The sequence below is a fragment of the Paroedura picta genome, chromosome 2 (assembly GCF_049243985.1).
Source record: "Paroedura picta isolate Pp20150507F chromosome 2, Ppicta_v3.0, whole genome shotgun sequence".
Classification (NCBI taxonomy): domain Eukaryota; kingdom Metazoa; phylum Chordata; class Lepidosauria; order Squamata; family Gekkonidae; genus Paroedura; species Paroedura picta.
Window position 1 is genome coordinate 96,563,682 of NC_135370.1, and position 25,326 is coordinate 96,589,007.

General features: G+C 41.1%; 1 protein-coding gene across 8 annotated transcripts in view; it reads right to left on the reverse strand.

Moving 5' to 3' along the window:
* Positions 1-593: 593 nt before the first annotated feature.
* SBF2 (SET binding factor 2) overlaps positions 594-25,326 on the reverse strand; it is a 290,016-nt gene continuing 265,283 nt past the window's right edge. For 6 of the 8 annotated variants that reach the window (XM_077321787.1, XM_077321786.1, XM_077321785.1 and 3 more), the window contains 8 exons: positions 22,508-22,634; positions 20,756-20,883; positions 19,085-19,318; positions 14,838-14,942; positions 13,811-14,004; positions 8,758-8,845; positions 3,190-3,321; positions 594-2,322 (listed from right to left, as the gene is read on the reverse strand). In XM_077321787.1, coding sequence (XP_077177902.1) covers positions 2,224-2,322; positions 3,190-3,321; positions 8,758-8,845; positions 13,811-14,004; positions 14,838-14,942; positions 19,085-19,318; positions 20,756-20,883; positions 22,508-22,634 — 1,107 coding nt within the window. In that variant the 3' untranslated portion in view covers positions 594-2,223. Of the gene's footprint in view, positions 2,323-3,189; positions 3,322-8,757; positions 8,846-13,810; positions 14,005-14,837; positions 14,943-19,084; positions 19,319-20,755; positions 20,884-22,506; positions 23,352-25,326 lie in introns of those variants that run through there. The other 2 variants (XR_013228318.1, XM_077321788.1) reach the window with 2 other exon arrangements.

Genomic DNA, 25,326 nt, shown 5'->3' on the forward strand with positions numbered 1-25,326 from the left:
CTCTGGCTGGGCTTTCCGCGGTGCCCCCCTCCCCAGCTAGGACCAGCCTCTTTTCGCTGCCAAGCCTGTGTCCCTGCCTTGGAGCCCAGCCCCAGCCAACGTCATAGGGATCTTGGAGAGGTGTGTGTGCCAGCAGGATCCAGTGGCACTGCAGCTCACTTCCTTTCTCAGATCCATTGAAATGCAGCTGTAGGTTTCAATTTTAAAAAAAATTCCCTAGACCCACAAACCTCCGATTGGTTGCCTCCATGGACTGACAGGCCGAGGAGAGGTAAGGAAAAGCATGTGTTGCCCTCTCTGGTGCCTCCCCCCCCCCCCAAGTGAAGAGTGGGAAAGGCAAGACAGGGAGGCAGCATGTGGAGGGAAGAAATAGTGCAATTTACTATCCTGCAATTGTGGGTAGGAGATATCACAAGATTTCACCCTGCATGTGGAAAAGGTGCTGGAATTTTAACAGCTAGACAATGGCTGTCAGAAAAGTTTTTCATATTTAAGATGGCACTGTCTGTAGAAAAAACAAACTCGATTACTGTGTGCATTGCAGAATTAGATGGCTGTTAAAGATTTGCTGCTATTCTACTAAAGAAGGGATGTTTTCATAAGAAGCATCTTTATTACAAGTTGGTTAGCATACACTAGTCATGTAACATATGTAAAATTATTAAAATTGTCTGGGTTCCACCATTTATAATGCTGTGTACATTTTCAGACAAACAGAGAACAAACAATATACTTATTTTACAAAGTACATATAAAAGTACTTCATATACAAAGCAAATACATGAATGTGCAAACACCATTTTTCACAGGTGGCAATTCATCTGCAAATAATGCTAGAAAAATCCTTCATTGCCTTTTCAAAATCCCCAATTATTAAAAACAGATTCATTTCCTATCTTGTGTACAGTGTACAATCTGTATTCACTATTTATTTAAAAAGAAAAGCCAAGAAGTGGTTTTTTAAGAAGGGTAAACAATTTCCGCAACTGAAAGCTTACAAAAGAAGTCCGTTTTGTTACTTCAATAGTTACAAGAAACATGACTAGTAAACACTAGAAAATATCAACTTGTATATACAAACTCTGACATAATAGTCTTATAGTTCATGTATTAGTATTTGAAATAAAAACACTGACATTTTAGCTATCTAGAGACTCCACACTCAGTCATCACAGGCCATAGCAAGTCAAACTGGCATTAATTTGGACTGTAAAAAAACAACATTTCTCAAAAAATTTTAAGATGAAGGAACACAATGTTAGCAAATGTAAAAAATCTAAAAACATTCTTCGAATTCATGTGCAAAAATGTTTTAAAGTATCAAATTACACATATCAAACCCAATTATGTACATATTCATCATCTGCATTTGCTGTTTCTCTAGCAAGCATTTGCTATAAATAAATCAGTCCTTCAAATGTCCACTCTCAAGGGTTTCAGTGCAAGTGTTTTGTTTAGTGCATTTATCCTTGTGTTATTCCATTTTACAGTGTGCAGAACAGCACATAAGTTAATATACACGTTTTATACTTCTTAGACTCTTTTCTCCTACCTAAGTCTGTGTTTGTAAAAAATTCAGGCAATTTTATTTCCATTGCTGTTCTGCAAAGGAATGTAAAGAAAAGGATTCATTTGACAGTTATCGAACAGCAATAGTGAAAGACACATGTGGAGCTAGAAAGACCCCAAAACAACTGGCAGAGAAGGAATAATTCTTTAAATGTTTTGGATGTAAAAATCTGAGCACCTTAAATTTTCCGTCCTTACTTTGTATTGTCTATTATTGTTTTTCAGACTTACAGGACTTATAATTGAAATAATGTTCTCTCTGTAATGGCTACTAGCCTTTAAATATAATCATTATTTTCTCAATTATTTCCTTTGCAGGAAAACCAAGTAGAAAACAGAATATTTGGAAAAGGTATTCACTCTGTGATTCAAGAAAAATAACCCAGTGCAATGCTGCCCATTCAGCCAACTTGATACTTAACTACAGAGAAAGTTTTTCAGGCAAATTGTTTTTTTTATTTGAGTGCCCTCCGACTGGAGAAAGAATCATTATGAACATTAAATACTTAAGGAAAGATGATGTTCTAAGTTTTTATGGCTGAAATATAAGGCTGTTTGATCTGGAAAAAGTCCCCCCCCCCAACCAAAGGTTACTTTTTCACATACATGGGGAACATTTCCTTCCTGCAGCTGGCAGTGCCAAGAGATTCCTTTTTATGCATCCGAAATGCAGCTTTGTATTCTGTCCATCCACTGCTGGGCACTGTGTGCATCTTGGGCACAGAAATTATATACCCGCTTGCTTGTCTTCAGCTGTAACACAAAAATTAAAGACGTAAAAATGATGCAGCATAATAATTTCCATGCTTACTTAAGAGAGTATTAGGACCAGTTCATGCAGCATAGGGGTTTACTGTTCATCTCTCGTGTGCCTTTCAGTGACAATTTGTAAAGCATGATAGTGAAATCCATGTCTCTATACATCCCATGGATATGTATGAAGGAGCCGCATGATGGGAGTCGGGTTCATTTACAATGCGCTTTCATGTGTTTCTAGCTGACAACTTGAAAGCAGTAGGCGCTAAGGACTGGCAATGCTAGGTTTCATTGGTAGATCAGATAAAATAAAAAGCAAAGGCCTATAAAGCTTACTTTTAATTGTCAATCAAATATGTAGAATTTGGGAAGGCAGGAGAAGAGGGCCCATGTACATAAACACATCTTGCACTTACAAAGAGTCATACAAGAATTTATGTCAATACTTGTGGGTTCAGTTCTGAGGGGCAGAAGGATCACAACAAGAGTGTGCCTGTATTATATTGCATACATGTTGGGGGAGTATCTGTGTAAGTCCATTTTCCTTCTATGTATAATTTCAATTTTAGGAGTCAGGGAAACTCTTTGGGGAATTTCTATCTTGCACTTTGACATGGCTTTTTCCTCAGGAGTTGTTTCTCTAATAGCAGCATTCAATAAAATTAATATGCTTTGAGTACTATAGTGTTTACCTGTATCTTTAAAAAAGTACATTCTTGTTATATGGAAGGTGAATGTTAGAAAACTGGTGTAGTTAAGACTGGCAGATAAAAATGTCAAAAATTGGGAACGGGGAGAGATTCTTTAGTGCTAGTATGATACAATATGAAGTCTGTATTGAAGAAAATAGGTAAATATATTTACATCGAAGAATGCCTTGTCACTGGCATGCTTTGGAGCACCAATTGTTGGTGAAGCTGGAATTACAGTTTCTACTTCTGCAAGATCAATATGGCCCTTACAGCATGCATCTTCCACAGAATCATAATACCTTAGCTATAAAAAAAAAGAAAATATTTAATCTGTTAGCAGTAACAATAACAAAACATAAAATTTTCAAATCTGACAATTATCATATCTTTCAGAGACTATGAACCACTGGAACATACTAAGGTTATCAAGTCCAGGTTGGGAAATTCCTGGAGATTGAGGTGGAGTAAGTGAAGGGTGGAGTTTGGAGAGGGATCTCCGTTGGCTGAAATGCCATAGGGTCCATCTTCCAAAGCAGCCATTTTCTCCAAGGGACCTGTCATCTGGAGATCCATTGTCATTCCATAGGGCCTCAGTTGGAGGTGTGCAACCCTACCCTTTACAGAGACAGAAAGTACAATAGATATTTTCCTGCTTTTGCTTGGGGAGAGGAGGTTGCTGTGACAGCTGGGTTGACCTTGCTGCAGCCTTTGATTCATTGGACAGGAACATACTTGGCAGAAACTCCTGAATCTCCATATGGATCCACGTTTAGTGTATCTAATGAGACAACTCCACCAAAACACCACGGTCAAGATCAAGGTAGGGAATTCAGGTGCTCTAACTGAGGAAATCCCTGTTAATAAGGGAGTAAAACAGGGATGTGTGATGGCCCCTCTGCTGTTCAACCTTTATATTAATGATGTGGTAGGAAAGATGGAGGGCTCCCATTTTATGGCACCCAGTATCTGCCAGACCAAGATTTCCATCCTCCTGTATGCTGATGATATGGTGCTGATATCACTGACTAGAATAGGGCTAAAAAGACTTTTGGACAACCTAGGCTTATACTGCAAAGATCAGGGCCTGTCCATAAATTATCTTAAAACCAAGATGATGGTCTTCAGGAAACGCCCCAAAATTTTTTCATGGAGTATCCTGGGTACACGGATAGAACAGTGCAGCTCCTACAAATACCTGGGTGTAACGTTTAGCGAAACATTAACATGGAAGGCACACTTGTCCAGTTTGAGAGTGGCTACCCTGAGAAGTATGGGGGCTATTGTCAAATTCTTTTTCTCCAAAAGGAGGCTGCTTGATTGACCCCGCTATTAAACTATTTGGCAGCAAAGTCATATCTTCCATACTATATGGTGCAGAGATTTGGGGCTGGAATGAGCAAGTGATTAACAACCTAGAAAAAATTCAGAACCTCTTTATGAGAAGGATTTTAGCTCTTCCTAAAGGATCTCCAGTGGCTCTTATGAGGACTGAACTGGGACTACCATCCATAAAAGCATGGGTACTCTCCTACCCACAGTCACTGGAGACAGGAACTAGGTTGTTCCTTTGGTCTTCAGTGGGAAGCAAGTTTTTCAGATCTGTTTCTTCCCTACTCCTGAGAGTCGGGCAAGGAAATGTATTTATTTATTTACTTCAAACATACCCCACCTTTCTCCTCAAAGGGGACCCAAGGTGGTTTACATAATTCTCCTCTCCATTTTATCCTCACAGCAACAAAGTCACGCAGCAAGCTTCCATGGCAGAATAGGGCTTTGAATCTGGTTCTCTCAGATGTGAATCCAACACCTGAACCAGTACATCATGCATATTTCTTTACTGACCTCTTTGGATTTGTCTACTCCTCTGCTGTCTACTCCCCACCCAGTTAATTTTCTACTGCTTTTGCTTTCTGTTTCTTTGCAAAGTTGGACTCAGGCACAGAGATTGCCTCAGCAGCTTCCTCACCTGATGCATCAGATGCTAAAGCATCCTCAGCAGAAGAAATAGAGGCAGTTATTCCCTGATTGAAAGACAAAACGGCCAAAGAAACATTGCAGGGAGACCTATGGAGTTATTGGCTGGGTTATGACCCCAGCTGTGTTGGCATGGACAAAACTATGACAGAGACACTGACACATGGACCCCCTAACTAAGCCCATCTGGACTTTATAAGTTGAGGAAAATGTGGTGCTTTCCCACTTGGAGCTTTTTCATTAGTTCTAATTCCATACTGCTTTGGTTTAGCCCCTGATTTCTGCATGCAATTCTGTGCCTTTAGTCTTCACTTTGGGTCCCGCCCTTCAATTTCTTTCTCATTTTTTAAAAACATTTAACCCTCATTTTTTTTTTTTGGAACCACTTTCTCTCTTTTCCCCTGTCCTGAAGATGCATAGTTTCAGTTCTGATTTTTTAAATAATAGAACCCTTTTGTTGATATACTGTTGTAACAATATGTTTAGCAGGTTCTCCTACTTCCAGCTTTCATTTAAATCAAATGTCTCTAGCCCTTTCCTCGTGGAGATATATTCTTTCCCTTATATCTCTGCAAAGGAAAGGAACTAGAGGCTTACTTTTTAAAAAGGCATAAAGCCAAGTAATATTGGAGACAATTAAGAATGGATCTAGAGAACCAAGGGCAAGGTTTATAAAACAAACAGGGGAAAGAGAAGAGAGAAGTTTGGAATGAGAGTATGTGTGAAGCAGAAATTCTTTTTAAAGCAAGGTTTATAAAAGCTGAAGGTGGAGCCAGAGTTAGCCAGAGTGCAGACACAATATACTGCAGACACAATATACTAGGAGGGTATGAGAAGAATGAAGAGGCTTTCAGCTGCATGGCTTTGCATGGTTTTAGCATTCAAAGAGCATTGCTTGATGTGGTAACAGCAGTATACAAGGTGGAATTAATTTGTTTTCCTTGTTTTTTTCTTCCTTCCTAACAGTAGGTGGTACTGTGCAGCCAAGATTGAGGATTCAGGGGGGAGCACTGAGACATGTACATTCCACCCCAGAGTGCACAGGGACCTCATCAGCAATTACAGTTCTTGAGATTTACTAAAACAATAATAAATTTAAAAAAATCACATTCAGTATAGGCAGCAGGGATTTAATCAACCTGGGATTGGAATAAAAGCTCTGTGCAGATTCAGCCCAAGACATATTGCAGATACCTTGGATAAGCTGCCTGTCTCCTGTGGCACTGAGGCATTGGATGGAGAACACTACACACTGTGCAAGGTGGGCTCCCTGCATAAGCAGTGGAGGGGTGTTTGTGGAGGCAGGGCACAGGACAGCCAGCCTTGGGGCTGATGCATTAGCCATACTCTCAGGAGGACAGTGATTGGTAGGAATGTTTCCACTGCTTCCAGTTCTAACATCAGCATTCTGTCTTCAGTTACTCCAGCAGGCCAGTTGGGGAAGGTGCTGACAGCAGTTGGGTTGTCAACCATACCCACGGTCCCCAGTCTATGCTGGCCAAGACCTGAAGAACCTGTAATCAATAAAGTTGTGGTCTGCTTCCTCGTAGCACAGTGTGTCTGAATTGTCCTTTTCTCCCCCTGCTAGGGGTCATTCCCACTGCAGACACAATGTCCTTTTTTAAGTTAAAGGAGAGTTCAGGTTAAATCTAGTGTTCCATTCCACAATCTTATTATCACAACTAAAATGGCTACTTTGGCAACAAAGAATACATGTTATATGCACCTTTAAAATATCATGTAATATCTAAAATGCAAGCTCAAGCTATCAGTATTTCAGCAAGATGGAAACATGGTAGAGAATCCAAAAAGCCAATGTGGATGCACAGAGAACTCCATGGTGAGCTAAAGAAGAAAAAGGAAACATTCAAGACATGGAGAGAAGGATATACCTCTAAAGAACAGTATCTGCAGGTTGTTAATCACTGTAGGTCAGCCATGAGAGAAACTAAAGCTCAGAGTAAGCTGAGGCTGGCCAGGAAGGCTTGTTACAACTAGAAAAACTTATTCAGGTATATGGTCAGCAAATGCAAGGTAAAAGAAGCAATAGGCCTACTTATGGGTAAAACCCACTTATGGGAAAACCCTTGACAGAAGAGAAAGCTGAAAGGTTCAGTTCCAACTTTGTTTTTCCCTGAAGAAGACAGGCCCATCTACAGATGGTAGGAGGCAAGGCATGGCATGGTGTCCAGGCTGCTGACTGACATGGACAGAGAGGCACTAGGCATTGCAGACCAAATGGTGTGCTCAAGAGTGCTCAAATAACTTTCCAGAGTGCTCAAAGACCCTGCAGGACCTTTCTCTTACAAGACTCTTAGGAGATGGGAGATGTGCAACAAGCCTGGAGAAGGGCAAATGTTATCCCAGTCTTCAAAAAAAGGAAAGAATGATGACCCAGCAAACTACGATTCAGTCAATCTGATCTCTGTCCCAAGGAAGATGCTGGAACAGATTTTAAAAGGGGACAAACTGAAAACCTCTGAAGGATAAGTTGGCGATCTAGAGTTGGCAGTAGACCTTTGTCCCCACCATGTCATTTGTTTCCTCTTTAATCAAGTGATGGGCTTATAGAACACTGCTTTGTTCATGAGGTGGACAGCTCCCTGTGATGGGCCGGGCAGCCCAGTTATCCAAGGCTAAAACTGTCAATTTACCTGGATTTCAGTAAACCTTTTGACTGGGTTTATTTATTTATTTATAATTTGATTTCTAGACCACTGCTCCCACCGAACTGGCTCGCGGTGGTTTACAGCATATATATAAAACATCATACATAAAATCTTACAACTATAAAATCCCCAAATCTTGCCCCAATAAAATAAACATAACAATTGAATGCAATAAGACACAATAAAACAAGATGGCGGTACAACTGAATGATCTCCCCAGCTCCAATACAGTCAATTCAGTGGGCTGGAATGGATCACATGGTTCCCCATGATGTTTTGCTGGGTAAACTGCAGATGGGAGGACTATAGATTGGACTCTAGGATATTCAGCCAGATAGACAACTAGTTGAAGAACCACAACCCAAAGAGTAAGCATTTCATGTGATTGGAAGGAGTTCTCCAATGAGTGCCACAGGGATGTTGGAATGTTCAGTCTGGGGACATTTTGGGGGGACACAATTGCACTCTTATTTGAAAACTGTCACTTAGAGGACGGTAGGGTCCTGTTTCTGTTATGACATGCAATAATGGGTTTAAATTATGGGTGGGAAGATACTGGATAGCTATTAGGAAAAATTTACAGTAAGAAATATTCAGCAGTGGAATCATCTGCATAAGGAAGTGGTATGCTCCTTCCCACAAGTAGTCTTCAAGCAGTAGCTTGACAAACACTTGTCAGGAAGCTGGACTAAATGGTCTGGATGGTCCCTTCCAACTCTATGATTCTAATGTTCCCTTATGTTAGTAATTCCTCATTGCAATAGAAGTATTTTGAAAAATAGGTATCAATTGGTCTGTTGTTTCATGGATACAGCTTTAAAACTATGCATACAAAATACATCTAAAGGGTGTGTATTATGTGCAATCTACCCATGGAATCATAAAGTATTGTGGTTCCTCATCCTCCTCTCTTTCTTACATTTTCATCCACCTGATTTAAAGCTTTTTCCCTTAAGAGTGTTACAAATCCTATTTTTTTTTAAAATACATTTTTGAAATGCACATCTTATCTATTCATCCTTTTTGTTGAAGCAGTTCTTTTGTTAATAACAAGGTTATTTATGTAACATAAAAGTATTTACAATACATATTTTTACCTGATGTTTGGTAACATCTAGGACAAACCAGCGAGGTTTCCAGCCTTTCAACAAAGCTCCTCTTTTGTAAAGTGTACCTTCAAATGACCTTGAAGAGAAATATAAAATATGCATTTACTGTTGAGCAAACATCAAAAGATAAGAAACAAACTCAACCCAAAATCTTTAAATTTATGTCAAAAGGCTCAAGCTACAACAAATATAAAATAAAATATTTATTATATAGTGTGCACATATACAATAGGGTATGAATATCAGACTATGCAATTTACAAACATCCCTGTTTGATGAATATGCCCTACAAACCAGTGGTCCCCAACCTGCGGGCCGCGGCCCGGCGCCGGGCCGCAAAGGCCATGGCGCCGGGCCGCGGCTCCCTCTCCCCGCCCCCCCCCACCCCCGCAGTAAAAAACTTCCCAGGCCGCAAGCCTGCGGCCCGGGAAGCTATTTACTGCGGGAGGGCGGGGAGAAGGAATCAGGGCCGGGCCGCGCCCTCTCGGCCCGATCCACGGGCGCGGCCCGCGGGTGTGGCCCGATCCGCGGGCGCGGCCGGGCGCGGCTCGCGGGTGCGGCCGGCGGGCGCGGCCGGGCGCGGCCCGATCCGCGGGCGTGGCCGCGGCCCGAAGCGTGGGCGTGGCCGCGGGCGCGGCCCGAAGCGTGGGCGTGGCCCGCGCGGGCGCGGTCCCTGCGGGCGCGGCCCAATGCCCTGCCGGTCCCCAGCCTAAAAAAGGTTGGGGACCACTGCTACAAACCACATATGATCAGACGCATTTTGGCTTATGCAGCTTTCCTCAATTATATATATATATATATATATATATATATATATATATATATATATATATATATATACACACACACACACACACACATACTAGGAGCAAAGCCTGTTGCATTCAGGAATACAATGGGTGCTAGAGTGGGTGGAAGAACTCTGCGGATGGCTTCTTCCTCCCCCCAGGACCTGTAAAGGCTGCAGGCTGGAGACCCCAGGCAGGGAACTCACTGTCAGGGGCAGCTATCTGCAGCCTGTGAGCCTCAGAGGGAAATGGAAGGAGGAAATGGTAGTCAGGGGTGGGGTATGGAAGGCGACTGGCTGATTGCTGGACAGACAGGTAAGCCAGTTGAAGGAGCAGGCATTGAGGGGTGGGACAGCCACCCTGAGTGGGTGTTAAGTGCTGAGTGGCAGTTAAGCCATAAGACCAGCTCCTCCTCCTAGCCTTTACCACAAATATTAAGTGGAACAGATTAAATATACATAATAGAGGGTAGAAATTGGAAAGAACCAATCATATTGATTTTAGCTCCCATGTGGAGTGCCACTTCTCTCCCCAGTCCTATTCAATATCTTTATGCACCCTCTTAACCAGCTGGTGCAGAGGTTCGGACTGGGATACCATCAATGCGCCGATGATACCCAGCTCTTCCTCCTGATGGATAGCCACCCTGATTCACCTCCAGACTCATTAGCTGGATGTCTGGAAGCAGTGACAGGTCGGCTCAAGCAGAGCTGTCTGAAACTCAATCTTTCAAAGATGGAGGTCTGTGGTTCAGTAGCAAGGGCCCTGGTGAGGAAATGTGACTACCCTACCTGGATGGGGTGCAACTACTAGTAGCACACTTAGCCAGGAACCTGGGCATGATCTCTTCATGGAGGAACCGGTCACAAGAGTAGCACAGTTAGCATTCTTCCACCTGTGCTAAACTAAGCTACTAGTGCGCTACCTGGCCCCAGAACATCTAGCCACAGTGATCCAAGTGACTGTCACCTGTAGGCTGGATTTCTCAATTTACTATGTGGGCCTGCCCTTATCCCTTATCCAGAAGCTACAACTGGTGCAGAATGCAGCAGCCAGGGTCCTTATGGGAACACCTCTCTGCTTATGCCCCACCAAAGAGCACTGCAAAGAGCTACAAACACCAATAAGCTGGTGATCTCTGGCCCCAGCGAGGCTCATCTGGCCTTGTTCAGAGCCAGGGCTTTCTCAGTCCTGACCCCCACTTGGTGGAATGAGCTCCCAGAAGAGATCAAGGCCCTGCAGGAATGAAAACAATTCTGGAGGGCCTGTAAAATGGAACTCTTCCACAAGATTTCGGCCAAGGCCAATGAAACAGTCACCAACTAAAGCCCAGATGCCTCTCTCACCACAAACTGTTGCCAATAGAGTCTCAGGATAACAGTTGATTTGAAAACACTTCTAGAAGAACCAAATCTACAGTTATAAAATTAAAAAATTAATCAGTTGCAGTGTTGTAAAGTTTAAAGGCTATACAGTTTAAAATGTTATAAGATCTACTAAGAAATATTATAAGTTTATGATGCTTTCTTTGTATTGTACCACAAATTTTTCATTATAAACTGCCCTGAGCTGCAAGTGAGGGCGGTATATAAATGTGATAGATAGAATTCTATATTTTTCACAATCAGGTATTCTCTGAAATTTAAAAAGAAGAAAAACCTAAATTGTAAAAGTTGAAATTGACACTATTAAACTAAAATGTTATTCAAAATGTAACCTTTTTTAAGATTTAGAATTTTATAAGAATTATTTAAATCCTATGCTGTGTGGTTAGGTAAAGGATTTCTTATATATGAGGCCATAGGTTCCTCCGCATGATGCCAGTACTCACACAACTTCAACAAAAAATAATTTTTATATCATCGAGATATCCTATAATGCTAGCTGATGTCAAAATCTGGAAACTTTAGGATTCAAAAACAAACCTGGGATGGAATTTCCAATAGCTCTGGATATGTGTAATGTCAGAGATGAACAGAACAATTGTATAGTGGTCAGCTATATGGTTGAACAAATGCATTATGCAATAACTACCTTGTACTGTACCATCCTTCTTCATGAGGAGGGAGAAAGGAAGGGGAAGGAGGTGGAGAAGGAAAAGGAAATCAGCACTGCTAAATATCAAACAGCAGACTCCCAGCCTTAGAAAACACTAGGTATATTTAGATGACAGCTGGTATACGATATTATATAACACTCTAATGCACACTTAGTCCACTTCTTCATTCAGTCCCATGGGCGTCATTGTTTGAAGATGGTGAATCCAGAAGGCTTCGTTTTTTGGTAGGAGTTTATGCAATCTTGGAGATGAAGGTCATGCAACCCAGAACTGTAGCTGTTTCTTAGTATGGGAAAAAAATGAGATAGTGGTTGACCAGTGGAGATATCTACTATCTCACTTTTGGCCATACTGAGAAACAGCTACAGTTCTGGGCTGTGGAATGTGTACAAACTTCATATCCAAGGAGTGGGATACAAAACGCCTTAAGTATTTTATTTATTATGAAGAGAGCTGTTTGGAATAGATTACATCCAAGAGTAATTTTCGATGACAAAAAATAATTTCTGTAAGCAGACTGGGGCTTGCTCACCTCCCCCATTCTGCTGCAGCTCCAAATGTTCCCTGGAAATGCTGCTCCTAGGAGATAAGGGCCCCCCCAGGAGCAGCATAAGGAGCAAGCTGGAGTACTGCAGAGGAAGGGAGAATCTATGAAAATAACCTCTTCCATTAGCAGAAATATATTGGTAGATATAGTGTATCTGTGTGTGAGTGAACAGGTATCTCTGTTTCCCCATTCTCAATTTAGCCCAAGAAGTGATTTCATGTACTAGCATCTGATAACAATGTATGAGATATAAATTGGAAATAAAAACCCAAACCTAGTTTAAAGTTATCTTTTAATTCAAAAGGATAAAAAGTCAGTAGACATCAATGGAGAAAAGTTCCTTGAATCCAGCATTTACCGCAAACACAGTCAAAAGTGGATAAAGAAAACAGACCAACCATGCACCTGTTTTAATAACTATACTAGCCATGAAGTTCACTTAAAAAGTGGGCAGGAAGGAGGAGGGAGGCCCCTCCTCCAGTAAGCAGTCACCACAGGAAGGTGGGAGCTGGCGTTAAGTCACCCCCCATAGCCCTGGATGTGGGGGCATGGAGCTGAGAGGTGCTCCCCCCTGAGAAGCATCACAGGGCAAGGAGGGAGGCAGCGGGTATCCTCCCATGCCATGGGCTGTCTGTGGGAGTGGGGCCTGGAAGGCAGAAGTGGGGGTGCAGAGAGGCAACTCCCAGCACTCAGGGCAGAGAGGTGGCAGCAGGGAAGAAGTTGCATTTACCAGCTATGCCCGCAAGGCAGAAGGCAGGATGGGGAAGGCAGCAGCTCCCACCCACCACCACCAGGGGTTCCTCATTGGCAGCTCTCCCCATGGACGCATGGAGAGAGGTATGAGACTGGGGAGGAGGCAGTGGGCATGCATTCCCCCAGCAAGAAGAAAATAGGGCCCCTGCCTCACTCCCCGACCATCAGGCATGGGGTCCAGGTGGCAGGAGAGCAAGTGCAGCTTGTAGACAGGTCTGATGGCAGCCCCAACCTACTGGATGTGGGCAAGTGGCAGGTACATGCTGCACTCTGGCCCCCGTACCTCCAGTAGAAGACTGGAGGGCAAGGAGTGCGGTGCAGCCAGGGAGAGTAGTGGGGCACATTGCAGCATGGAGGAGGCATCCTACCAACGTCGGCAGGAAGGTGGAAAGCATGGTGGTGCTTGTTGTGAGGCGGCAGCCAGGCTTCTCCACCCTGAAAGAAGCAAGGATGCATAGAAAGGCAGGTGTGCAGCAGGACACGGTGGAGGATGGGTGGATGGGCACCTCAAACCTGCGGGTTGATCTGGTGGTGGCTTGTCATGGGTGATGGTGGTTCCAAAGGGAGTGCCTGCTCCTCTGAGTGGGGAAGGGCCCTCTCCCTGAGGACCAATGGTGTTCCAGCTTCTCTGAATAGCCCTTGGAGAGAGGGACCTCTACTCCAAGGGCCAGTTAGAGGGGCTGCATGCTTACTGATGGCAAGCCAGGGCCAATTAGAGGGCCAGCACATCATAAGAAGTACTCTGCACATTTTATTATATAAGGATTATTTGATTAGCCTCATCACTTTTCTGATACTTCATGAGCTGCAATTTGATGTATTAGATTAAAAGAGTGATACCAATTCACTTTCTGCCTTAAAACATGAAATCTTTTTACGGTACATTCAAATTACCTATTTTCATCATTTTTTGACGTGAATTGATTGTATAGCGTAGTTACTCTTCTTTCTACACCATTGGAGGGTGAACTATTGGTGCTTTGCTCTTCACCCAGTCCGCTGTCAGGTAGATGCAACAAAGACCTCTTCTGATAGGAATGCAGATTGGCAGGCAGTATTGCTGAAGAGCCAGAAGGATGTCTCCGATGCTTTTAAAAAAGAACAAAATCCAAGAAATTTAGTCAGGAGGATTAGTGAATGTTCCAAACAGCCACTTCCTAAAATAGGACTTCTTGCTTTTTAAACTAGAACAGCTTTGACAACTGAAAACTGTGATACACAAACTCCATTGACTGAATTCATATTTAAAGATGGAGAATGCTGTAGTTGGTCCCATTAGATATAAAGTAAAAAGATATTTTGTACTTCATGCTAAGAATACAAATTTTACTGTCTTTAGAAGACTACTCATAAGATAATATTCAATTGCATTTTTCTAATTCAGCAGATAATGAGCATAAGTAATTTGTTTCTAGGAGTAAGTAATAAATCCAATCTGAGAGCACATTAAATGGGTCAGCTATAGTGGCATGTAACAAACTGTAGTTATTTTTAAAAGTCTGATTAAATAAAGTATATCTTTGCAGGATATTACCATGCTAAGCCTATAATACTATATTACTATTTTAGTGTACAAATGGGCCCTACACCGAGGTAAAAAAGATGCTGGTCTCGAGTGATACATGTGGACAGAAAAAAAGTTGAAGATGGGAGGGACGTCTCATTTCCCTTACCCCACTAATTCCTCCTTCCCTTTTCTGAAAGCCCCCATAGTCTTTTCCCTTTTTTTGGTCTCTTCTCTCCAACCCTCCCAGCAAAACTTCATTTATCTGCCCCGTTTTCAGCTTTTGCTCCTTCCTTCCCTGGCAGCTTATCCCTAGGAAAACTAGGCAAGTTGGTTACTGCAAGTCATGAAGATAGGCCCAGAGTTGCATTGTGGAGAACCTGTATTATTTTTTGCAGAGCACCTTCTACCACTTACATTGTCGTGTCTGGTATCTTCTTTAACATTCACTTTCACTTTTTCCCACAATGGCTGCCACCTTTCTGAGCTTTGGTTTAACTTGTTCTCCAATCTTTCAATTTCCTAAAAAACACGAAGCAGTTTTCCTGATGTCAAACATTTTTTTATGGTTTATGCCTGTATAGTGCTAATGCTATAACGACTTGTCATGGTGGGGAGAAAAGGATGACAAGGGTTAGATATGTTTTAATTTTTTTAACGGTTAGATGTGTGTTTTTTTAAACTATCGCCAGTTATAATGACAAACTTGTAATCAATATGTAAGCTGAACTGTAAATTGCTCTTGTTGGTATTTTCTAATTACTAATGCTAAATCACATGGAAAATTATGGAAAGGTATAATTTTATTATATTTTATTTTCTAAAAATATTTAAAAAGTGAAATAAAAAGGATAGGTCAAACTTGCATTATATCATTAAGTATTACATTTCCCCACTATATCCATTCTTATTGATTCTCATAAATTTAGTTTTCAGTATTTTTTACCCTGCCTCAGATTTCATATACCTTTTTTTACTAAGATTCAAACTTTCTTTTTAAAGCATATACATTTAAAATAATGTAAAATAATTTTCTTCCATCTAAAAAACTATCATCACTGTCATTATATATTCCAAATTACATGTTAATTTTTTTCTGCTTTCTATCATTTAAAAATAATCTATAATATGATTTCATAAAGCATAGCACATGGTATAATTTATAATAATATAGTTATTATTGTATTCATTTTTATCCAAAGATATTTATGTCCCAGGAATAGGCTTACATCAAATTTCATATACTTAAGCTTTCTTAACCTTTCTTTAGGCTTAAAGTGAAGTGGCACTAGGCCACTCAGGTATGAACTAAATCATATCCCCGACGAATACACAGTAGAGGTGACAAATAGATTTAAGGAATTAGATCTGATAGACAGAGTGCCAGAAGAACTGTGGACGGAGGTTCGCAACATTTTACAAGAGGTAGCAACTAAAACCATCCCAAAGAAAAAGAAATGCAAGAAATCAAAATGGCTGTCTGAGGAAGCTTTACAAATAGCTAAGGAGAGAAGGGAAGTGAAAGGCAAGGGAGAAAGAGAAAGATACGCCCAATTGAATGCAGAATTCCAGAGAAAAGCTAGAAGAGATAAGAATGCCTTGTTAAATGAACAGTGCAAACAAATAGAAGAAAACAATAGAATGGGGAGGAACAGAGATTTTTTCAAGAAAATTGGAGATATGAAAAGAATGTTTCATGCAAAGATGGTTATGATAAGAAGAAGAAGAGTTGGTTCTTATGTGCCGCTTTTGCCTACCCGAAGGAGTCTCAAAGCGGCTTACAGTCGCCTTCCCGTTCCTCTCCCCACAACAGACAGCCTGTGGTGTGGGTGAGGCTGAGAGAGCCCTGATATCACTGCTCGGTCAGAACAGTTTTATCAGTGCCCTGGCGAGCCCAAGGTCACCCAGCTGGTTGCATGTGGGGGAGCGCAGAATCGAACCTGGCATGCCAGATTAGAAGTCCGCACTCCTAACCACTACACCAAACTGGCTCTCCAAAATGGGACCAAAATGGTAGGGACCTCAGAGAAGTAGAAGAGATTTTAAAAAGGTGGCAAAATTATACAGAGGAACTATACAAGAGCGAGCTTAACATCCCTGATAACCACGATGGGGTAGTTACTGACCTGGAGCTAGACATCCTGGAATGTGAAGTCAAATTGGCCTTAGGAAGTCTGAGCAACAATAAAGCTAGTGGTGGTGACAGCATTCCAGTTGAACTATTCAAAATCTTAAAAGACGATGCAGTAAAAGTGCTACACTCAAAATGCCAGCAAATTTGGAAAACTCAACAATGGCCACAGGATTGGAAAAGGTCAGTTTACATTCCAATCCCAAAGAAGAGCAATGCCAAAGAATGTTCAAACTATCGCACCACTGCACTCATTTCTCATGCTAGCAATGTTATGCTCAAAATCCTACAAGCTGGGCTTCATCACGAAAAAGGCGGGGTTAGAGGAGTCACAAACCGGGATCAAGATTGCAGGGAGAAATAACAACCTCAGATATGCAGATGATACCACTCTAATGGCAGAAAGTGAAGAGGAACTAAAGAGCCTGTTGATGCGGGTGAAGGAGGAGAGTGCAAAAGTTGGCTTGAAACAGAACATCAAGAAAACAAAGATCATGGCATCCGGCCCTCTCGATTCCTGGCAAACAGATGGGGAAGAAATGGAGATAGTAACAGATTTTATTTTCCTGGGCTCCAAGATCACTGCAGATGGGGACTGCAGCAAAGAAATTAAAAGACGCTTGCTCCTGGGGAGGAAAGCTATGGCAAATCTAAACAGCATCCTAAAAAGCAGAGACATCACCCTGCAACAAAAGTGCATTTAGTCAAGGCTATGGTATTCCCAGTTGCAATGAATGGCTGTGAAAGTTGGACCATAAGGAAGGCCGAGCGTCAAAGAATTGAGGCTTTTGAACTCTGGTGCTGGAGAAGACTCTTGTAAGTCCCTAGGACTGCAAGGCAAACAAACCAGTCAGTCCTAGAGGAGATCAGCCCTGACTGCTCCTTAGAAGGCCAGATCCTGAAGATGAAACTCAAATACTTTGGCCACCTCATGAGAAGGAAGGACTCCCTGGAGACGAGCCTAATGCTGGGAGTGATTGAGGGCAAAAGAAGAAGGGGACGACAGAGAATGAGGTGGCTGGCTGGAGTCGCTGAAGCAGTAGGTGCAAACTTAAATGGACTTTGAGGAATGGTAGAGGACAGGAAGGCCTGGAGGATCATTGTCCATGGGGTCACGATGGGTCGGACATGACTTCACATCTAACAACAACAACATAATAAATATTTCAAAAATGTCCTCTAATAGCTGCAAGGAGCATTCTAATTTAAGTACTTTGAAATATTGAAATATTTGTGCTCTAAACTTTTAGAGTTACTCCTGTTTAAGCCTAATGTATTCAGTGAGCTTAAACTGTAGTAACATTGCATAGGACTGAATGACAATATCTTAATCAGGATGTCTGAATGTACCCTTTACTATTTGTTTTTATTTTGTGCATTGTTGTTGTGAACATTTTTGTTTTATCCATTTTTGTTGCTAGTGTTTCAGTTGTTTTCTTTTTTTACCATTGTTATAGCATTTAAAATGTGTAAGTGTAATGGGGAACATTTTACTGGACTATTTTAACATGGCATGAAAATAATGGGATAACTTTTTTAAAAAATAAGGAAAATGGAAGGGATATAAAACTCAACAGCAATGATAATTTTACCTATTAAATAAAGTGGTGCATTGAATTTATAGATGGGGTGTTGATTCTGCAGCAAAGGTTCATTCCACATGATTAGCTCTCCTTGTGTTTCTCAGTATTCAAGTTTAGTCAATGTGCTATACTAATACTGTAGGGTTTAAAGGGAAGTGTGAGAAGTTCCAGGAATACACAAGTTGCTGTAGACAACTAACTGGAGCCAGTTGATATTATGTTTCAAAACCACAAGTTTTGTTTACTACAAAATTACAGTTCTAACTACAGAAGGATTGCATGCAAGAGAAAAGGAATGTTTGAATTTAAGCATGTGAAGCCAAAAGCTTGGACTATTATTATAGGCTAATTTAGAATCCATTTTCCATAGCTGTTCAACATGGCTAAAAATAAAAGTAAGCAGAAATTTTTAGATACAGAAAAAACTCTAAAGAATATATTTGTTATGCATTTCTACTTGTTTCAGAAAAGCAATTAGTTCAGGAAAATAGCTTCCTACTTCTTAGTATAAACCTGTTTTCAAATATTTAAGAGATAAAAATAGGCAAAACAGCAAATGGTGCCATGAGAATACTTATTGCTCTGGTTTAAAAAAATGCCTACATGTTTTGCATAAGAACGTCTTCAGGGGAATCTGCTAGTCTTTCAATATTTTCACAGCTTGAATTCAAGATCACCCATGATCTTTATGATTGGTGCAGCCCTTCAATTTTCTAATATTTAAACAAATCTTCTCAAACATTTGTCTGTGTTCAGGTATACTATTTGCAAAAGATTCTTTCTGTACAATTTATCGCTCCTTGAAACACAGCAGGCATGGTAACTCCACTACATAGCAGCTCAAATAAAGGTTCTTACAAGGCATCAAAAGAGATCAGAGATTATAGAAAGTTTTGACTAAAACAAGAGCAATGGTGTGATGTTTGTATACATCAAGTATTCACACTCACATTTAATAAGGTGGTGATGGCATCAGGCTGCACTTTGTTTATGTTGTCATAGCATGGCCAGACAATTTTTCTTTTACTTTGGGAAGGTGATACATCCATCTGGTCACAGTCAACCAAAGTACTACATTTTGAACTTATCATGTCCCAGTCATAAGAAGGACCAGTAGATAAGGTTTCCTCTATATAGTAATCCCACTTTTTAAGACTTGACATGTTCACACTTGGTTTTAATGCCTGTGAAAAAGAAAAACTTCAAATTAATAACGCCCAGGGGCTATCTAGTACATTGTTCCTTGTTTTCTTCTCCCCTCAAGACCTAATGCTTATGTGATTTTCTTGAATTTAAAGTATTACATATTGCAACTGAAAATATGCCTAAATTGAACTGGAATTTTTACATGGCTGTGCACGTGCCCTGATGGAAAATGCAAGGTGCAGATTAATATCTAATTAGATCCCATAATACTGTACAGTTCTTCTTTTTTACTTTGACAAGATGGTCATGTACTTTGCATATTGCAGATCAAGCTATAGAGTTCATGTTTTTCATCTACATTTCACTCATGTAACAGCCTTCAGATTTCTTATACATCTTAGAAGGCTTCTGGCTATGATCAGAAGGCACTTTTAAAATGATGTAACAAGAGCACAGTGAAAAACTGAAAGGGTTAACATATTTTATATTGAGAAACCCAATTTATGTATATTCAATTAAATAACCTTTCTTACAGATTTTTGAAGCTAGCAGCTACTCATATAGGATCATCGGATGTGGAGCAAGATCAGTAGGTATCAAATAAGATATGTTTATAGAATGGACTGTTTAGAACAGAACTTTCCACCCCTTCTTGCTGAGTCTCCTGAATTTTTGATATTTTGTGGGTAGTGAACAATGCAATAAGCTGCATTTGTCCCTGATTAGGAGAAAACTGAGAAAATTTTAAGACATGCTTATTGCCACGCCACAGTTGGCCCTGCAGCACAAGCAGCTACTGATCAGCACAGTGCTTGAGATGAATTTTGACAGGAAACATTGATCTGATTGATAGATTGCTATGGATGTAACGAAATGGACCTCAGTTAAGGTTAGTTTTCCTTGCGCATGTTTGCATCAAAATTATCAGGATCCCTAATTATTATCACAGATGATACCTTCTATCAGTGCTATAAATACTTTTCAGTACCCAGTCACTGAGTTGCCCATATTAGACATTCACAATTTATTACATGTTTTTTTTTAAGATGTGTTAGTAGGAAACATGCATTCTCTACATCACATTGGGAAAAGTGTGTGAGATGCTGCAAAAGAAAAAATACTCCAATGCACCTGAAGGGTCTTTGTTCTTTTCAAACTGTGCCTTTCCTAACCACATGACAAACTGGTTCTGGAATAGAGGGGACGTATGGTATGGTGCAGGCTTATTGTTTAAAGAAGGTCAAAACCCCATTTGGTGTGCCTATGCCAATGGGGGTATCTAAAGTGGCATTTTAGATTCTGGACTCTATTCTCAAATGGAAAAACATTAAATGAAAAAGAATTCCTGTTTTGACATGTAAACATTTTGTTCATCAGGTTAATTAACACAACAAATGTTTCAAATGGGTTAAGCTCAGTTCCAGTAATGTCAAACTTCATGTACAGTCTAGGATCCCAACGATCTTCTTTTATACCTCTGTTTCAACTGGTGCATAGAGATAATTGAAGAAAACAGGACTCCTTTTATGTATTCTATCAATGCCATCCCACATGCAAATTCCTTTCTTGCCAGGTTTTTCTCCTTTATCCTCAAAGAGGGTCCCTACAGAAAAAAAAGAAAATGAAAAGTTGAAGTACTTGTTTTACAGCAAGAGACCAAGCTGCCTTTAAGGCCTTGTGAGTATAAATAAGATCACAAATGGAAGAAGAGCTTTTGAATGTATAATATACATTCAAAGAAAAAATATTTTACATATCCTTTCAAAATATCCTTCAATGAGCAAATAAATATAAGCAGAATGAATAGCAAGGATATATCAGTGACTTGGCTGGCCATATAAACATTGTTTACTCAGGTCTTTAGTTCATTATTGAATTAGACGTATCTTGTGCTAACGCCCCCCCCCCCATTTTGTAAAAATATTTGAGATCTGGCCTTCTGCAAATTGCAGGTAATCAAATGAGAGGACACACAGATGCCTGTGAATATTAAGGGCTTGTTTCATTGGTTGTGCTGTCTTCATTGCCTAGCACTATAGACACTATTGAAAAATGATCTTCTATACAAGAATTACCTGGAACCCAACACCTCGGGAAAAAAATCCCTACATGTAACATGCTATCCCATACTATGTTACTATTACATTTACTCCAGTGGGAGATGACTCTGAATATAAGATGGCACCCTTAAAAAAGCTCAGAAGATTATTTATAAAAGCATATGACCTTGAATTCAAGATGGCCCCTTCCCAAAATGCAGCAGTATATACTTAAAAAAAAATTATACAGTAACTAGTCGAAAAGCCTGCTGAATATGCAAATGCAGTAGGTGCTAGTGAGGGTGTAGGCTGGGGGGAGGGGGTGGAGGTGGCATGTGTTTGGCTTTGGAGGATTGCTCCGGGAGGCTGGGATGGGACTCCCATTGTTGGCCTTACCTTGAGTGTGGAAGGTGGGGTGGGGGGAAGGGTGAGAGCAGGCTTGGGCTGGGCAGCAGGGTAATGGCGCTGCCGCCCACATGCTGCTGCCGGTGTCATGGCATGGGCGGGGCAGGTGTGGCATCGTGATCACTGCTGCCATGAGAGACTGGCAGGTGAGGTAGGGGAGCATGGTGAGTGTACTGTGGCATGGCAAGAGTCCTCTGTCAGCTTGGGGGCTGTGTAGGCGGCTGTGCTGCCACTGGGGCAGTGGCAGGAGTTGGGAGGCCCCGGCACAGCCTGCGCGGCAGCAGCGTGGGTTCCTTGGAGTAGCATGCCATGCAGAGTGCTTGGCAGCAGCGGGGCAACATCCTCGGTGGCAGCGTTGGCATGGCCTCCTGCTTCGCGACATGGATTAGTGTCTGGACAGTCTGTGGGGGCGCTTGACGGGAGGCTCCTGGAGGTGGGCACTCCAGGGACTGGCCCAATCCAGTCATGCCCTGCTGGACTGGCTCGTGTGGGCAGAAGTACCACTCAGACACCCCGGACAGCGCTCTGTCCACAGGGGTTTTTCATAAATATTTATCGGAAAAATGGTAAGGATTAATATATAAGAAGCAATATAGACCAGAGGTGAAAAAAACTTCACTTTTAATGCTCCTTAGCAATGTATTACTATTTATAAGTAATATATGTGCAAATCCAGTGTTAATCAATACTTTGAAATAGAATATCAAACAAATCAGCATCGGTCTACCTGAGCCTTTGGGGAGGGCAGTATATAAATATAATAAATAAATAAATACCACATACCATGTTCTAGTCTTTCATAGTCTGAGTCCAGAAGGAATGTTTTAAATCGATTGGAAACATAATGAAATGCTAAGAATTTCAGATAATACTGATTGAATTCAAACTCTGTTGGATACTGATTATGAATCTGAAAGATACATGGAGGATATAAAAAAAACAGTTACATTTTAAACATTTCACAAGGCAAGCTGAACCATGTATTACTAAATATCTACTTTTTATATTTTGCATTTCCACACAAACACATAAAGACTTCCTGGTTCCCAGTTGCAAGACTTCCCTCCCAAGACTTATTTTTGGCTGCGCTCCAGCAGAGTTTTGCCTTCTCTGTAAGGCTGCTGGTGCCTCCCCCCTCGTTCAGGAAAAGAGAGAAACAAGCAGCCTCATCTTGCACTTGGCTCTTCTGGCTCGGAGTCAAATGTCAAAACGTAGAGCATTCTCCTTTAATGCCTGTTGGACTTCACCCGACCCCCCCCCCACTTCAGGAAAAGAAAAATAAACAAGTAGCTTCATGACCACCACCCCCTTCCCCACTCTGAGCTTCCTCAATCAAGTGCAGAATGGATAGGAAGGAGGAAGACTCATGTTCAAATCGATCTGAATTCAGCAGGATTGACAACAGAAAAAACAGTAAGAGCAGAACTAGCCAAGAGTTAGAATAATTTGTTAGTTCTTATGATTCAGAATAGAAATCCCGATCTCCATTTCCATGATATTTACTATTTACAGCAAATTGGGTGTAGATAGTTGCATATAATTTCTTCTTTTGTTATACAATTTTGCATAGATTTGGATATTAGAATATTGTTGAGCAGGTATGTTGCAATCAGTTGGTAGAGAAGAGCTAAGGACAAATACAAATAGCATTAGTCTCAATACTACTGGACTAAAGCTGAAAGTATTTACAGTTGTTGATGTGAATGGATGCAAAAGGAATGTCTAAAGCTGTTCAACACATATAATAGAAACATGGAACATGAAAAGTATGAATCAAGGTAAACTTCAAATTGTAAAATGACAAATGGAACATTTAAACACTTCAATCCTGGTAGCAAGTTAACTAAAGTGGACTGGATTAGGACACTTTCAGTCAGAATATACAAAGAAATGAAAAATGCAGAAGTGGAGTTGCTCTAATAGAAAGGCAAGTGGTAGCACAGGCAATTAGGTGATAATACAAAGTCTGAACAAGTATATCAGTTAAAACTTCATGGAAAGTCCATCAATATAGTCAGCATTCAAATTTACACATCAACTGCAGATGTTGAAGGCGAAAACAACTGGCAAAGGTGTCAGACAAGGATGTACTTTACCTCCTATCTATTCAAGTTGTATGGAGAACACATAAGGAAATCTGGATTAGATTTAGATGAAGGTGGAGTAAAAACTAGTGGATGAAATATTAACAATGTGAGATATTCACATGATACCCCATAGTATGTGGATGTAAAGGGTCCTTGGGTTGCAGATTACTCATGTAGAGCCAATAGGGTTTTCAAGGTATTACATATGGCAGAACTTGTCTTCTACAACCAGTGGCTCCCCTCTATAGTCTAGGCTTAAAACAAAGCCATGAGCAAAGTTAAAGCCTGCCAAGCTAGGTCAGACTCCATCTAAAAGAGCTTGCTCTTAACCACAGGTTCAGAATGGCAGCCTCTGCCTGACACAGGTATCCCCTGACTCAATATTGTTCCCCTCCTAACCTCCCACCCGATTGTATTGCTTATTCAGTGGACTGGCTAAAACCTGTTTGCCTAGGGGCTCCTAGGCAAACCTTTGTCTTTCATATGACTCCTACTTAGCCCCTGTGCAATGGGAAATCTCTTCCCCACACCTAGCAAATAGACCGATGATGGCTCCATTTTCTTAGATCCATTAACACCTTTGTTTAAGTGCATCAACAGCCATCTCCGGACCTGGCCAGGGCATTGCCCAACATCCTGCCCTATGGAAAATTCCATCATGCGCTCACCTAGGCCACCTCACATAGCCCCCTACCCCAAAACCTATATAAACAATGGCTGTACACAGCCACTGAGTGCTTTCCAACTCAGAATCCATTGGAACCTCCCATCACACTGGCTCGTGTCATTGACCTCTGACTCTACAGAAATGGTAATTATACTGAACCTTTTCCCACCCTGATTCTTCTCTATATTACTGCTTGATAGGTGTGTTAGATATATTTATGCTTTTATTATTTTCTTTCTAATAAAGACTGTTACTATTTTTATAATTTACCATCAGTGTCTGCCTTGAGTTCTTAAGGGTTCAATTACCTCGTAAACATTGGCATCCACTCCTTTAATGCTAAGTTAATGACCTCTCACTCTGCTACTTTCCCACGGTTTAATACACGTGTCACAGGACACATGTAAGCGCGATTCTGGTAACAAAGGCAAATGATTAAGAAGAGGTGGCTTGCTATTGCCTTCCTTTCCAAAATCTTTCCTGGTAAACTCACATCCAAGGACTCCTTTCTGTAGTGAAAAGTAGGGTATAAAAACCAGTTATCTTTGCCTTCTCTGCTCTCCATTATAGATCAAATCTACATCTCAGGGGGGCTCTTTTATTCAGCATTTTCTTTGGAAGTCCAGGTAACCCCTGTGGTTTCAACCAATTTTGCGATCTTAGTCTTCTCTACTAACTGTAAAAGGAAGCAGTCTGGCCACAACTATCTATGCTCTGGTGCCACCTAAAAATGTGCTGCATGTGGAGCTGTCTTCTGGACCCACTGCTTATGAAGGAGTAGGAAATCAAACCCAGTTTTCCAGATTAGACATCGCTGCTCTTAACCACTAGATCATGCTGACAAGTGG